Raw genomic sequence first — 14,361 nt, 5'->3', positions numbered from 1 at the left:
TCTTCTTCTGTAGCATTGGCCGCGAAATGGCTACGGAATACGAATCGAGGAAATAGTGTTCGAATTTCTGTGTCTATCAACCTTTGAATGGAATATAATGGAAGATGGGTCAATTTTCATATAATACATGCAAATGTTCCACATTTGCTATTATTAAGCTGCGGATTTTTACGTATTTAATATTATAATTTAGTGAAATTCGAGAATGTAGCATTTCACAAAATGCACGTAATATGAAAAAATGTATAAAATATATGAAATATAGTGTCCTTATAATACCTGGTAGGTAAGATCATTTTCTATGTGACTATTATAAATTGTCGGCGTAAACAATGTTTCTTTTTCACAGTATGTCGGGCAATGGATGAAAGTCCAAACACTGAAGCCTATGAATGATAATTTTTTATATCTCAAAATACAAAGAAGTGGGCGTAGATTTTAATACTACTCATCATTTTTATTAAATTCGCCAGTTTGTTGTCAGAAATAATGTTAAAAATTTACTGATAAGTTATGGTTAGTATCATTGTAAGTTATGGTTAGCTTTCATACTGGTAAGTAATTTTTTTTTACAAAATTAACATCCTAATTTTTTATGTTTAAACGTCCATCAACTTTGAACTGAGTTTTAAAAAAGGTACCGAAATGTACCTCCGTGATTTTTCGTACATTAATTAAAGATACGTTAAAAATTATAATATTATTAAATCTAGTTGGCAAAATTTGAGGGAATAGTCAAAATCGTTATCAATACCTTCATCACATCGCGGTGTATGCTTGGCGTAGTGTTTATATTTATATCTTTACATTATATCCGACTAGTTATTGCTAATGACAACAATGATAAATGGAAACAATAGTGAAACTTTTTATTCATTATCTACACGGTAATACATATAGGAATTTCACTTGTAATTGGACTATTGAAGTTCTGTGAGTAAACCATTGGAAAATATTATGTTTTTTTTGTTGGTAGATAGCTAGACTCTATAACGATGCTTTTCCTTGCCAGGAAAATGGGACATTTTAGAATTTACGATAATAAAATACAATATTTACTCGTTGTATGCGACTAAATAGACATTGCACATTCATAGTTTCAGAGCGTTGACAGAAATCGATAATGTTAGTGTATTTAAGCGTAAGCATCGCGTGAAACATCAGCCATCGCAAGAACATAAACACTACAAGCTGAAATTACGTGTCGTCGGCAAACATCTATCGAAGAACGTTCGAAGAAGCCTAACATCTGACGTGCACTCCACGTTTCAGTTCTGAAGTAGCATTAAATGTGTAATTATGTTAAGAAAGACGTTCCTGCGTCTTTCATGCAAGATAACAAGAAACATACGAGTTTTTTTTTTTATTTAATTCTTTACATTCACAATTTGTGCAGTTTGGGCATTTGGTAGAATTGAAACATACGAGTGCGTGAGGAATTATTTTGTAATTGTTTTCTTCAAATAAATTTTTTAAAAGGAGGAAAGAATAAATTCAAGAAAAAGTGAAGTTATAAAATTAAAGTTGAATTTCTGAAGAAATTTATGATGCATTTTTAATTAAATCTAATAAATTAACTCGAAAAATTTCCTAGGATAGCAATATAATAATTATTTAATGAATTGTATTATTTATAATAAAATCTAAGAATATTATTTAAATCACAATGGAAAGCAAATTTTTCATTACTAAATCATCGAACCAGTAATCATTTTTTACATTAAAATCTCATTTCTTGAAAAATTCATTTTTCTTAGCCGTGTTATTCTTGAAACTGCCCGATATTATAATAACGATAGACGATCTTTATTGTACAAAGAAATGAATCTGAAGAGAAGACGAAAGAGCAGGGCATATGTAAGATCACAACAGAAGATACGTACAAATTAAAATTGTGTAATTTTCTTAATTAAAAAACATGACATAGGAGACTGCTTAAACAAAAAGATAAACTAGCGAACGATAATAAAAGAATGATTAATTCGTCCAATTTACTGTTTTACATACTGTGTATAACAAGTTAAGTCGTTATGAAACTATCATTAATAAAAGCTCGTCGTTCACAGATTTCATCATGTTTTCTTATAAAAAATTCGTAAGAATCAAAAATTAAATTGTTGTACACAATTTACGTTATAGGAAAACTGACTTTAAAATTTATCTTTTCCCGTTTGTAATAACACCACAGTTATAAAGTTTATTTAAGCATCGTTTTTTAATTTCCATTATTTTTCAAGCGTGGTTTCACCAAGATTGAGATTTAATTTGTTTTTATAAACACTGCGCAGCATGCGAGATTGAGACAGGCAAACTGAAAAGAAAAGAACGTAAAGAAAAAGAAAGAGAATCGCTAAGTGAACAAGTAGAAAGAAGCAAAGATGGAAAGAATGAGGCGGAGAAGAGAAAGTTGAGTTCCGAGTGGAGGTGAAATGATAAATTAAACCGAGCACACTAATGTGCTGCAGCAAAACAAGACGGCCAAAGTTGCAAAATTATGAAACTTCCAAGACTAATTGTGAAACTTTTCGCGATGTACAAAATTTCTGTAAACTTGGCGGAGTGGTTAAGCTCGACTCGGCCTTCTTCATCAAATCGAATAATCATTTAATATCCAGCTTTAAAAATTGTTTCTGACAATTCGATGTCAGGCTTCGTGGAAGATTGAAAATTATTATTAAATTGGAAAATGAAATCTTTAACTTGAAAACGAAATAATGTCTGGTTTTTTTTTATTAAACATTTGGAACTTCAATGGAGACTTGTTTCATCTTTTTCGTGAATATATATCTTTCCTTCATCTTCAAAAGATATTTTGTAACAGATTCTTCGAGAGATTTTATCATTTATACTTTTCTATATCATCTTTATATAAAATATTCTCATACGTATCATAAAAATACGAAGCAGTTTCTGTTTCTAACGCTTACTTAGAAAAATGTATTTAAATTCATTGAATTCCCCTTTACTAGCAGCCTGAAGTAGAAAAGATTGATTTTTCATTGATCCTAAAAATGGAATTAAAAATTGATTCTAAACGAAATTAGTTTCCCTTCGTTAAACGATTCGCCTAGATTTGAAAATGTTGTCTCCGAACATTTGTGGATTCTACATAGAAACTAACTTTTTGCCATTTATTGGATGATTAGTCCAGACTTGAAAATGTCTACGAGTATTTTGTGTGATTTCTATTAATTCGATTACAAAATTGTACAATCACCAAGTTGAATTGAAATGGTACAGGATTCAATAGTTTCGGGAAGTTGTAACTCTCGCAAGTTCCTCGAAGGTTACTGAATAGAGTGGTATCACTTAAAACGACTCGATTTTCCAGGCGGTACGGTTTGTTATTTAATCAAAAGTCGAGATCGCAAAGTTCCTTTCCGCGGTAACTTTTGCCGGAAGTTTTTTGTTTATTGTTTTACCTCGGCCAGCATCGAGTTCGCGGAATCAGTCGTCAATAAGTGGCTAACCGTTCTTACGGTAAGTTACTTTGAGAAATTGCCCCCGACCCGAATAATATCGATTCAATCGTTTTATTTCGTCGAACTTTGTGGACCTGCTTTCAATTATTTACGCAAAGCACCCACTGGGCAGTCTCTAGAGAAATTCAGTCAAGCAATTCGCTCGACAATCGTGAAATAATTTACGATGCTTCGATGAAAACGAAATAAACACGCGTAATATCGTAGAATTGTGTTTATTAAATTTGAAGATCACAGGGAGAGAACTCATATAAGCACGTTTAATGTTTAATAATAGTCAATTGAAGACCAGATGAGAGAAAAGAGGATAATAAGTCTATATTTGCTAATTTTGCGATTTTTATATGATTTGATAGCTACAAGAGGACACTGTAACGTGCTTTACAACTAATTGAGAAGGCAAAAAGATCTGTGTGGAGAGATGTATTACCTTTCAACGATACAAAGTGATAGATCCAAGAAATTTTGTATAAAACAAATGGAACGACTAATTTGATAATAATCAACATTTGTACAATATTCAGAAATAGATACAGAGGAAGAATACGTCTTTTTATCAGGCTTTACATTTCTCTTTATGGTATGGAGCTTTTTTCTAATCATATGAAAGAACTACTACTGGCATTTAAATCTAATTAATTTATATGTAAGTGCTATAATAAAAATTTTATGCAAATACTTCCTGTAGCCATTGTATAAACAGGAATGTGTCATATGATGTAATTTATGTATCATTCCATCACATAGAATTTTGAATAATCCTCAAGAATATTCTTAACTCAAAATACCTAGGAAACCAATAACCTACTTCCTGATACATTGCTCTATCGTTCAACTTATTACTACAACATCAAACCTCCATCTTTCTTCACATCAAACAATTGTCCAAAGCGTAAACTTCATAGCAGGCGACCCTCATCAATTCCAATATATAGTTTAATATGAGGCACAGTTGCGTGTGTCGCAGTGTTGAGGTTGGTTAACTAACAGCGCTGTGAGTAGAAGATTTTCTAGTACAATAGCTCTGATTACAATGTGATTTCGCCCGGTCGAACGAGTTTGAAATTCTCCAGTCAGTAACAAGACAAACAATGGCAAGGAAGCAAGGAGCTTGGCCTGTGGCTAAGAGCCGCAAGATGTGTCGCAGCCCTAACCGGCTTGTTCTCTGCTACGTCGAGCACCATGTAACCAGGTTCTCCTTCTTAGTTGGAGGTCCTCCAAAGTCTTCTCTCGTCTCGTCTAGCCTCGTCTATACACTGTTCTTAAGTTTCACGCGAACGCCCGAACAGTTAAGTTACCCCTTAAGGCCAAAGTTCGCGTTTCTCTTCGTCGCCTGACGAACGTGTACCTTCTCCTCTTTTCGTTTCTCCTATTCCAAACCTGGCCTGATTTTCCCTTTCCTCCTTTTACCCCGGCTCGTGCGCTTTCCAACTCTTTAACTTTGTACGAGTAAATTTACCGACACGCGGAGCGTTTAATATTACGGAAGACACAGTTCTCTCTGCTCTAGCAAGATGGAAGATTTGGCTTTCGTTCAAGCTAACTTATTTAGATAGTTGTTGGTGGAATAACATTGGCAAATATTTTTGCGTGTGTCTCTTTATCCAGCGAAGAGTATCGTGGTAAAACTTTTTGTAATCGACTTGTTAGGGATCTTAAAATATACTGCTTTTTGTGATATTAAATTTCAAATCCAAGAGCGCAAATGTCAAATTAATCGAAATATTGCTCATTGTAATATTAAAATATAGGAGGTATTAATATATTGTTTGTCTCGGTAATCTGCCTTACAAACAAGCTGCTTTCAATTTCAACTATTTCATACCAAAATCATCTTGCCATCATCATCTTCTGTTTAATCATATAAAAATATTAAAATTAAAAAAGTCAACAAAAATTTCGTTATCGTGTTTTTCTCCCATAATATTCATACGCTAGTAGTATTTGCGACAGGAAAATACGTCTCTTACTAACAGACATTCTCTTTGGTTAATAAAACTTCCGGATATTAGGGAGATTTAGACACTGTATTTTACTCGTAACAACAGCTTTGTCGAACTAATGTCCTTCGTTTAGTTAAAGTTAGAGACAGTGGTCGTTAGGAATATTATGATCAATCTTACTTCTTCTAACCAAGCGTACTATTTCTTCGATACTGCTAGTTGCTCGCAGTCTTCTATTAACTTGTCGTGAAACTTTTTCAAGGGATACGTTATACCGACCAACTGTTCCTTCCCTTTCTATTCGTGACTGCATAGAAAGAACACGGCTCTTGTTACTTCTTCGCTTACGTGTATTTCACTTCTATATTGGGTGAGTCACTAGAAGAGGGTAGGATAATTTTTCATCGATAACAAGTGGTATTCTACTCCGCCTCTGAGGAATATTTATGACTCAACTCTCAGATGACTTCGAGATAATATTAGATGTAGTTTATCAACTCTTGAAAAGTTAATTGATATAATGACAGCATTATGGATTAGACAAATATTTTTTATATTTTTTTCTGATTTTAATATAAGAGTTATTCTGTTAAAGTAGCAATCTTCTAAATCTAACAATTTTCAGGCTTTTTAAAAAATAGATAAGCTGAAACGTATTGTATGAATTTTTTTTATTTGGGTATATATCATGTGCAGTGGTGTTTCAGTTATTATTTTACATTTTTTTTTTTAATATTTCTCTTCTGGAAAACGAATAAAAAGTACGTCGACAATGCAGAGTGTAACATTGATAATGACAGTGAAGTTTATAAAGCTTTTGAAGATTGGAAATGTTTTTAACGTGTAACATTGTTCGGTATGAAATAAACATCTTTCAAAAACGTAAAATACTAGAGTAAACAATGAAATTATTCTCCAATTTTTTTTTTTTATTGTACAATTTTTTAGTTCATTAATTCTATGATTCATGGATTTTTCCATTTTTTGGGTTTTTAATTCCCAGATTCTCTAATTTCTCAATCTATCTCACAATTCAGTTATTTAAAAAATAACTTTCATAACTTTTTGGATATATTTTCTCCATAAACCATAATGAGTATTAACTTTCAACTAAATTACTACAAAATTCCTTTCGAAATAACTTTCTCATTTCTTCGAAATAAGGAGAAATGTATTCTTTACATTACATTCAGGAAGTAAAATGTTTCTTCAATGAGCAATATCGATGTTAAATAGTCTACGCTGGAACAATAGGCACCGCGATTGCCAGACTCTGAACCTTCATTTCTAAGGCCATATAAATCGATACTTTGCTCTCGGTACAGAACGAATATCAAATACTTAACCCTCTGCGGACGAATGTCGGCAAACAGCCGCCCAAGTCATTTTACCATTGCGGACGCCTGTCGGCATATAGTCACCCGAATCTCTTCACAGTTCCGGACACTTATTTTGAAGTGGCTGGCGCACGCCTATTTTTCTGAGCGATGGTCTTATGCGTGTTTACGCATGGATATAGTAAACTAAATAGTACTATGTTTTTGATAAGAGAAAATTATAGATCTTTAGCGATGAAATCTTATCTTTCGTTTAACATAAACTCGCGATGTAGGGTGATGGTCGAGTTAGAACGAATTTCAGTTTTTCAAAGGCATTACCAGACGAATCAGCGAGCCTTTTGTATATTTTATATATTTTTTATAATACAAGCATACTATAGATATCTAACAATTATATACCACATTATCAATAATCAATAAATAGACTGTTATTATATGAATTATATGTAGTATGTTATTATACTTTGTATCATACTATTACATGAATTGTCGTACATTTTTAGAAAAATTGAAAATTATAAAAAATTCACATACAGGGATATATTCTTTATTGAAATAAAATATTCCACCTAATGAAGTTTTAATCGACATAAAATATTTCTTACAATATTAAGTGACTAAAATAAATTTTCATCTAGATTCCATTTCCTTAAGTTCATTCATAAAAATATGAAATTGCATAAATACTAGGAGTCTATTAATAAGATAAATTATGGTCTTTCAAAAATAATTTCCAATTATCTCATATTTTTCCTAGTTCATGTCGATAACAAAACTCCAGCATCCCACAGAAGCGAATTTATTTCCTTCGGTGAATTTAATTCGACCAACAGTACCACGCAGCGCGTTATTTATTTCACAAATTACAAATTAGAACTCGAACCAATTTCTTATCGAAAAAATCCGGACTGTCGTTCGCAGATTCTTCTTAATGCGAGGAAGTTTTTTCACATCTTAATCGAGCTGCGTTTCTCGTTACCTCCCGCGAAGAGAACCCTCGAGTATTTCAAGTATTCGAAGGGTTGGTTGGTGTCTAAGCGCGGGGCCAGTCAGAGGGGAGTCTAAAAAGAAATATACCTCGTGAATGACGATTATTCGTCAGTGGCTCAGCCTGGCTGTCGGCGACGAAAGTTACAAATACCCAGAGGTACCCATCTTCACACGGGGAACGCACTCCTTGTTTCACCCCTCGACGCCGGTATTCATCGTGGATTAAACGCGAAGAAGACGTAATGAAGGTCGCTACCTATTCCCCTTGAACATTCTCCGACTCCGGTGGTAGATATTCTCTTTTCTCAGTAGAGAACAATTTTTGAACAATTTTTATATATTTTTATGCTGTCCGTATACACATATTTTTGCACAATTTTTACCCGTGTCATATAAACTGAAAGATTCCATTCAGTTTGCGTAAGTTTAAAAATATTGTACTTATATTTTTCAGTCGAAGTATTTTGTATATCAAACTGTTTCACTTGTCTCGTAAAGCGCTGATCTGTTCTACTTGCATGACTTTATACCGTTTTATTCCATTTGTCAGGTCTGAGATGTCACTATGCTACTTCTCTGACTGGGTTGCTGAGATTGCTTTTAAAGTCTTCTCGTTTTGTTTGTGGATATACTTACACTTATTTATTCTTCTTAAATTTTTATATTTATTATGTACAGTAATATAATATTGGAATTTCAATGTTTCACTATTAACGCACTTAGTTTCACGATATTTAACTCTGCGATATTTATCGAGATATTCCGATAGACTGTAATACTTAATTTTATGTAAAACAGAGTATTTTCAAACTATTAACGAATTTTGAAAATAATTTGAAATTTCATGTTAAATACTTCGCTATTTTGTATAGTATGACATAGAAATAAAATGACTACGAACGGCGCTTGAAATAAAATCGATAGAATTTATAATTTCGCATGCCCATTGAATTTAAATCGACTAAACGAAAAAATTGTGCTCGAATAATGACAGCATAAAAATAAAACGTTTAATCGAAGCGAATAAAACTTCATATGAATATCATGAATCTTTAAATCGAAAATTACTTCGGAAAATTTATATGGTTTCTAAAATAGTCAATATTTATTTATTATTACTATTTTTATCCGTGACTCTGAATGTTTAACAATCGTAACTGCGACTGTTATATAATCTGTGTTATAATGAGTATTCAATTTAGTAAATTCTAAATTAGTAGAATTCTACGTTGATAGAATTCATACAAAATTCTAAATGATTTTACACGTGTGCGAAATTAAGTATTCCACGTATACCGATTTAATAAATTCATCACGTTCGAAGAATAACAGTTTGAATAAAATCGCCCTTAATTGTAAGAACCAAGTTTTTCATTTGGCAGCGAAATTGAACTGGGAATGAAATTTTTGTCGTTCAAAGGGTAACTTCAAGAACCCGGACATCTTTCCCTTCTCTTGTCGCTCGAGGCATCTTAAACGCGCAAAGGAAGTTTCTTCATAAAACGGCAACGCCCTTCTTAATTCCTTGTTTCCTTCGCGCGCGCACTTTCTTCGCCAGCAATCGTGAAAATGCCTCGGGACACGAAGGGGCCGCTGAACATAGGAAATCGCCGTATAAAACCGGATATCACTATAAAATCAAGGATTTAGTATATCTATATGCCAGATGTGCATTTCTTCTTTATCCAATCTCTGTTTTCACAATTACGAACTTATTTGTCAAAAAGAATGATGTGCTAAGAATTTTGAGGAAATTCTTTGAATGATGTGTAATAGATTTTATTCGTAATTTCGATTTGGATAGAATTATTATTAATAAGGAATATAATATAAAGAATATAATAAAAAATATAATGAAATGATAGTGCATGATTAGAGAAGAGAATTTAAATTCACTTGAATGTTTTAATTTAGGAAAGGAAGAAATCTGAGCTAAGCGTAAACATTGAATTATCTTTTTAGAAATTCTAATGCTTCTATGATAAAATTAGAATAATTTAATACTACGTCATTTTCGACTAATTAGAAATAAATTCTCCGAATTTAAACTTTCCATGAAGTTGCTTGCGCATTATACATATACTTTTAATTTACCACAGTACTATAATTAACACTTGGAATTTTAATAATTTCGATAATTCCTACCGAATTAAATTAAGATTAATATTCGAAATTCCCGGAGTCTTCCGTTATCTATGTGTAGTAATTGGAAGCCTTATCAATCGCATTGTGACCCTGTCAGTGACATTAATCCCATCGGAGGTCTCTGTTCGTTCCCTAAAGCCGTTCTTCCTTAGTTAATGCAGCGTTACCTCTGCAATCTCGCACCGGTGCGCCGACGACGGCGCATTATAGCGATTTACAGCAGTCGACCAATCCCTCATAGTAGCCCCACTGTGTCAGAATATATGATGCTATCACGCTGCTCTGTCAATTATTACCAACGACTCGCTTGGATACCTCGTTGGCAGCTTGACCTATCGACCAGACACGTTGAAATCTCTTAAGCCAAACAATTTTACTTCATATTTCTCAATTATTACATGTTCATTACGATCGAGATTTCTGAAATTACGATACGATTCGAATTACGATAGGATTGTTGGTAATAACGTTTGTTTCTGAAAATACATACAGTAGCTTATGAAAGTATTTGAACATATACCATGGAAAATTTTTATAAACATATTGCGTATATTCTACAAAATCTTTTGAAATATCATCGATACCGTGAAGAGACACGACTATCGTGGTTATACTGGTAGAATTTGAAACCAATCCGAAAATGTATATGAAAGTTACGAGACATTTATCGCAAACATAAAGTTGGTAAAAACTTAATATACAGTATGAATAGTTGTCTTAAGTATACAACAAGTGGACTGTGGATTTTTATGCTAAATCATATTTTTGAAAATATAATTAAAAAAGTAGGACCATGGTAAGGAATTATTTCACTTATCAAGTATTATGAAAAGCAGTATACCGTGGATATTTATATATTTTTACATTATGTAAGATCATGTAAGATCATAAGTACATTATGTTACATCATGAAGATTAGCAGTCTACTAATAACAAGCGTTGTTGACGGTTCCACCGAATTATTGAAATTTGCATCGTACCAAATTCCAATTAGGAACAAATGATTGTCTTACACCTATGATTCTCGATAATACTCTATAGGTTCGCGTTATCTGCATCAACAAAAGGAACATTTCCTAGTAGAGACAGAGATGAAGCGATTTCCTCTTAGACGATTGGATAACACGGGTTGGGGAGAATTTAATCGTGTGCGGTCTCGATTCCATTCAAGCTTTGAATACGGCTGCTATGGTAGTCAACCACCGTGAAGGATAGCGCGCAACTCAGATTGTCAGGGATCGATCAGTTCAGAATTGAGAAGTCACCGGAGACGAGCCGCAGACTGTTGACATTGTGAAGTTGTTATACATAAGTAATACGCGTGCATTGAATCCAAAACTTAGCAGATGAACGTATGTATAATGCATAATAGAATAACTGGTTTTGGTTCTCGGTTATCAATTTTACTCGATGAATATTTTCGTAGGATAGATGATATTTTTTTGCGAGGAGGACATTCATATTATTATTTAAGTTATTTAAAATTAACAGAATTTTTACAATTGACGTGAAATGTATTGTATTTTAAATCCTACTTTTAAACGACAGCGTATACAGTAGCTCGCGAATGTACCCATTTGAAAACTTACAGAAGCTTTATGCAAGTATATTACATGTATTATACATAACATTTTGAAATTTCGTTCATATTGTAACGAAACGCAACTAATACGGGAGTTACTTCTGCGTAATAATTTCTATGTATATGTATAAACATAGAACGGGTGGTGCACATTTTCAGGTTCATCTCAACATTTTATCAATATAATCGCGATAGTCGTGTCTCATTACAGTGCTAATAAAATGTCAAAATGTTTCATAAAACACACACAATACATCCATAAAAGTTTCTTATGGTATGTGTCCAAACACTTTCATGGATCAGTCTATGCGAAAACTATTAAAGGATGCTTAGTATATGGCAAAGCAAAACGATATGAGATACTGGAGTTACGAATGTAATGCATCATGTTGAACCACGACGTATACATGCTCTTACATTTTCGAAGATGGTCGGAATCGAATGGCCATCGATCTAAATGTGTATATAGGGTGTATTGTAGAATCGCAAATGCGTCGGAACGTGCGGTATCCTCGTGTGCCTCGTCGAAGGACCTTGAATTACGGTTACACGCGTTGCAACTCCTGTGCATATTTGATGTATTTTCAATCGAATCTCCCTTTGCGGCTAAGTCTATCGTCATTTTACATGTAGACACGTCGATGAGCACCGAATACGCGTATATAAGCCCGCATATACACGTATGTAGCGTATCTTCGAAGATCAAAGAGCTCTGTTCCGAAATTCATGGGATTAATGTATTGATTAGTCTGACGTGTAACTATAAGAACCCAAGAAATGGGTTAAACGTGTTTGAATAAATCACACGATAAATGATATTACTAGTGGTAGATAAGAATTTGGTTGTTGTTAGTCAAATTCTATACGTATACAGATCTTTGGGAAGATCAAAGAATAATTTGGAATTTGAGGGTTGTAAGAAAACAGAAAGAAAAGATAAATGTGTTTGAATACCGACAACGTATTTAAATTATTCCAAAAATGAATTCGATGTTTAAGGATAAGATTTGATTCTTTAATGTATAAGTGTAGAATACCTTGACAAAGAGTAATTTTATATTCGTGATTAGATTGATATCTAATTAATTCTAATTAAATCTAATTAATTTAGGTATTTTTTTAATAGCGAATGTGTTAAAGGATAATTCTGAGTCTTCCGTTTAATAAAATTTTCGTAAATTTCCCAATCTATTGTGTATATCATCTATTATTAAGATGTACAACGTATTAATTACTAAACAGACAGAACAAAAGACGATTGGAGAAGCTTCTAAAATGAACATGATCATCGTATTTGTGAGCACGTTTGCGAGTGATGGAACGGTTTTGTAATTCAACACCAAGACAGCATCAATATTAGAATCTCGAATTACATGTAATTTTAGGAAATATAGTTTGAAGTAAAAGGAATCGAATATTTCCACCACTTCAGTGACTTTAGAGTAAAACTATGTAATGCTTGTAGCTAATTTTGTACATAAAAAATATAAAAGAATATACAGAACATTTCAAATAGAATATATCTTACATCCACTATGTTCCTAAACTTTTAAGTACAACAATAGCAAAGAAAAAGTATGGACTATCCAAGCCAAATACTTTTTAAATGCGCAAACGAGCTAATGTCTCATTTTTCTTTTTCTTTCGGTGAAAACGAGGCAAACACTTCCCGAGTCTTTTTAAAAACCTTCGGATGAACGTGACAAGAACACGCAAGGTACTTACACATATGGTAGAGAACCAAGTTTTTCGTAGTTCCGCTGTACTTTTGGAAAGCTCGATTTGTTGGCGCGAAAACCGTCACGTGACGATACGTGAGCGTGGTGTTAGCTACCTGACTTGCTTCCAATAACTGATAAAACTGCAACAAAAAGAGTATACAGATTATTACTTGAAAAAATCTTGAGAGAATTATTATATTTATTTATATTATATTTTCATCAATATTGTCTATTCTAATAGATATATTTGTATGTTATATTACATTATTGTATTTTTTCCATATTTGTAACAAATTCGATAATCATTAAAACACACCAAAGAATGTTTTATTCGATATATTACAACTTCTACCAGAAAGTGCATGTAGCTGAATGGAGGTAAATTTATACTAAATATTCAAATTCTGTGAAAAGCGGGAATGTTTCAAAACTTCTTAATGCACATATACGTATGAGCATATATATCAAGTTGGCGCATATACAATATTTTTTTGAAATTTAAATTTAACCGGTCAATATTACTCGCTATGTGCGTTATTCTCACCGAGCAAAGCTTCAAGTTTTATCCATATTTTGGAAAAGTGATATTTCGTATGCACAAACTTAATGTTAACAATAAGCAGCCAAATTAGTGTGCAAGTTAAATTGGGAAGTTGACGCAATCAATATGAATTTATGCAATATCAATATATGCAATACTACATATTTTATATAATGTTTCAGTTTGTAAAATATAGAAAATATAATATAATTATCAAATATATTAAACGTCAAACCGTTAATAATAAAAAATCGTTAAAAAGCTATTTCATCCTCACATCGTTTATTACTTGAATTTTTCAACTAATTTTTGTTGTAAGGGAATAAAATTCAGTTTATAATGCATGATCACAAAAATGGTAGATTTTGTAGAATTTTACAGAAATATCATAGATATTCTTTTAAACCGTTCTAAATATACAGTGTCATTCTAAATTCCAGATTAAGGAAACTCTAAATGAAGATCTCTGCGAAAGTAATTAAGTTTCAAAAGTTTTTTCTTTTCTGAAGGATACGATGTTCTATAATAAAATATAATTTCCAGAGTATTCTCAGTTTTTATCATCGTCGCTAATAATCACACAGATAGGTGTACTTAATGCGATGTTAAAACGTATC

The 14,361-nt window shown here is 32.5% G+C and overlaps 1 protein-coding gene across 7 annotated transcripts in view; it reads right to left on the bottom strand.

Moving 5' to 3' along the window:
- Nucleotides 1-14,361, bottom strand: part of LOC117204944 (fasciclin-1) — a 373,763-nt gene that overhangs the window by 112,785 nt on the left and 246,617 nt on the right. For all 7 annotated transcript variants that reach the window (XM_033442870.1, XM_033442871.1, XM_033442872.1 and 4 more), the window contains exon 2: nt 13,208-13,343. In XM_033442870.1, coding sequence (XP_033298761.1) covers nt 13,208-13,343 — 136 coding nt within the window. The remainder of the gene's footprint in view (nt 1-13,207; nt 13,344-14,361) is intronic.

This window comes from Bombus bifarius, unplaced genomic scaffold, assembly GCF_011952205.1.
Source record: "Bombus bifarius isolate JDL3187 unplaced genomic scaffold, Bbif_JDL3187 scf7180000007984, whole genome shotgun sequence".
NCBI lineage: Eukaryota > Metazoa > Arthropoda > Insecta > Hymenoptera > Apidae > Bombus > Bombus bifarius.
Note: the sequence above shows the minus strand (reverse complement) of the source record. Positions and strands in the feature narration are given on the sequence as shown.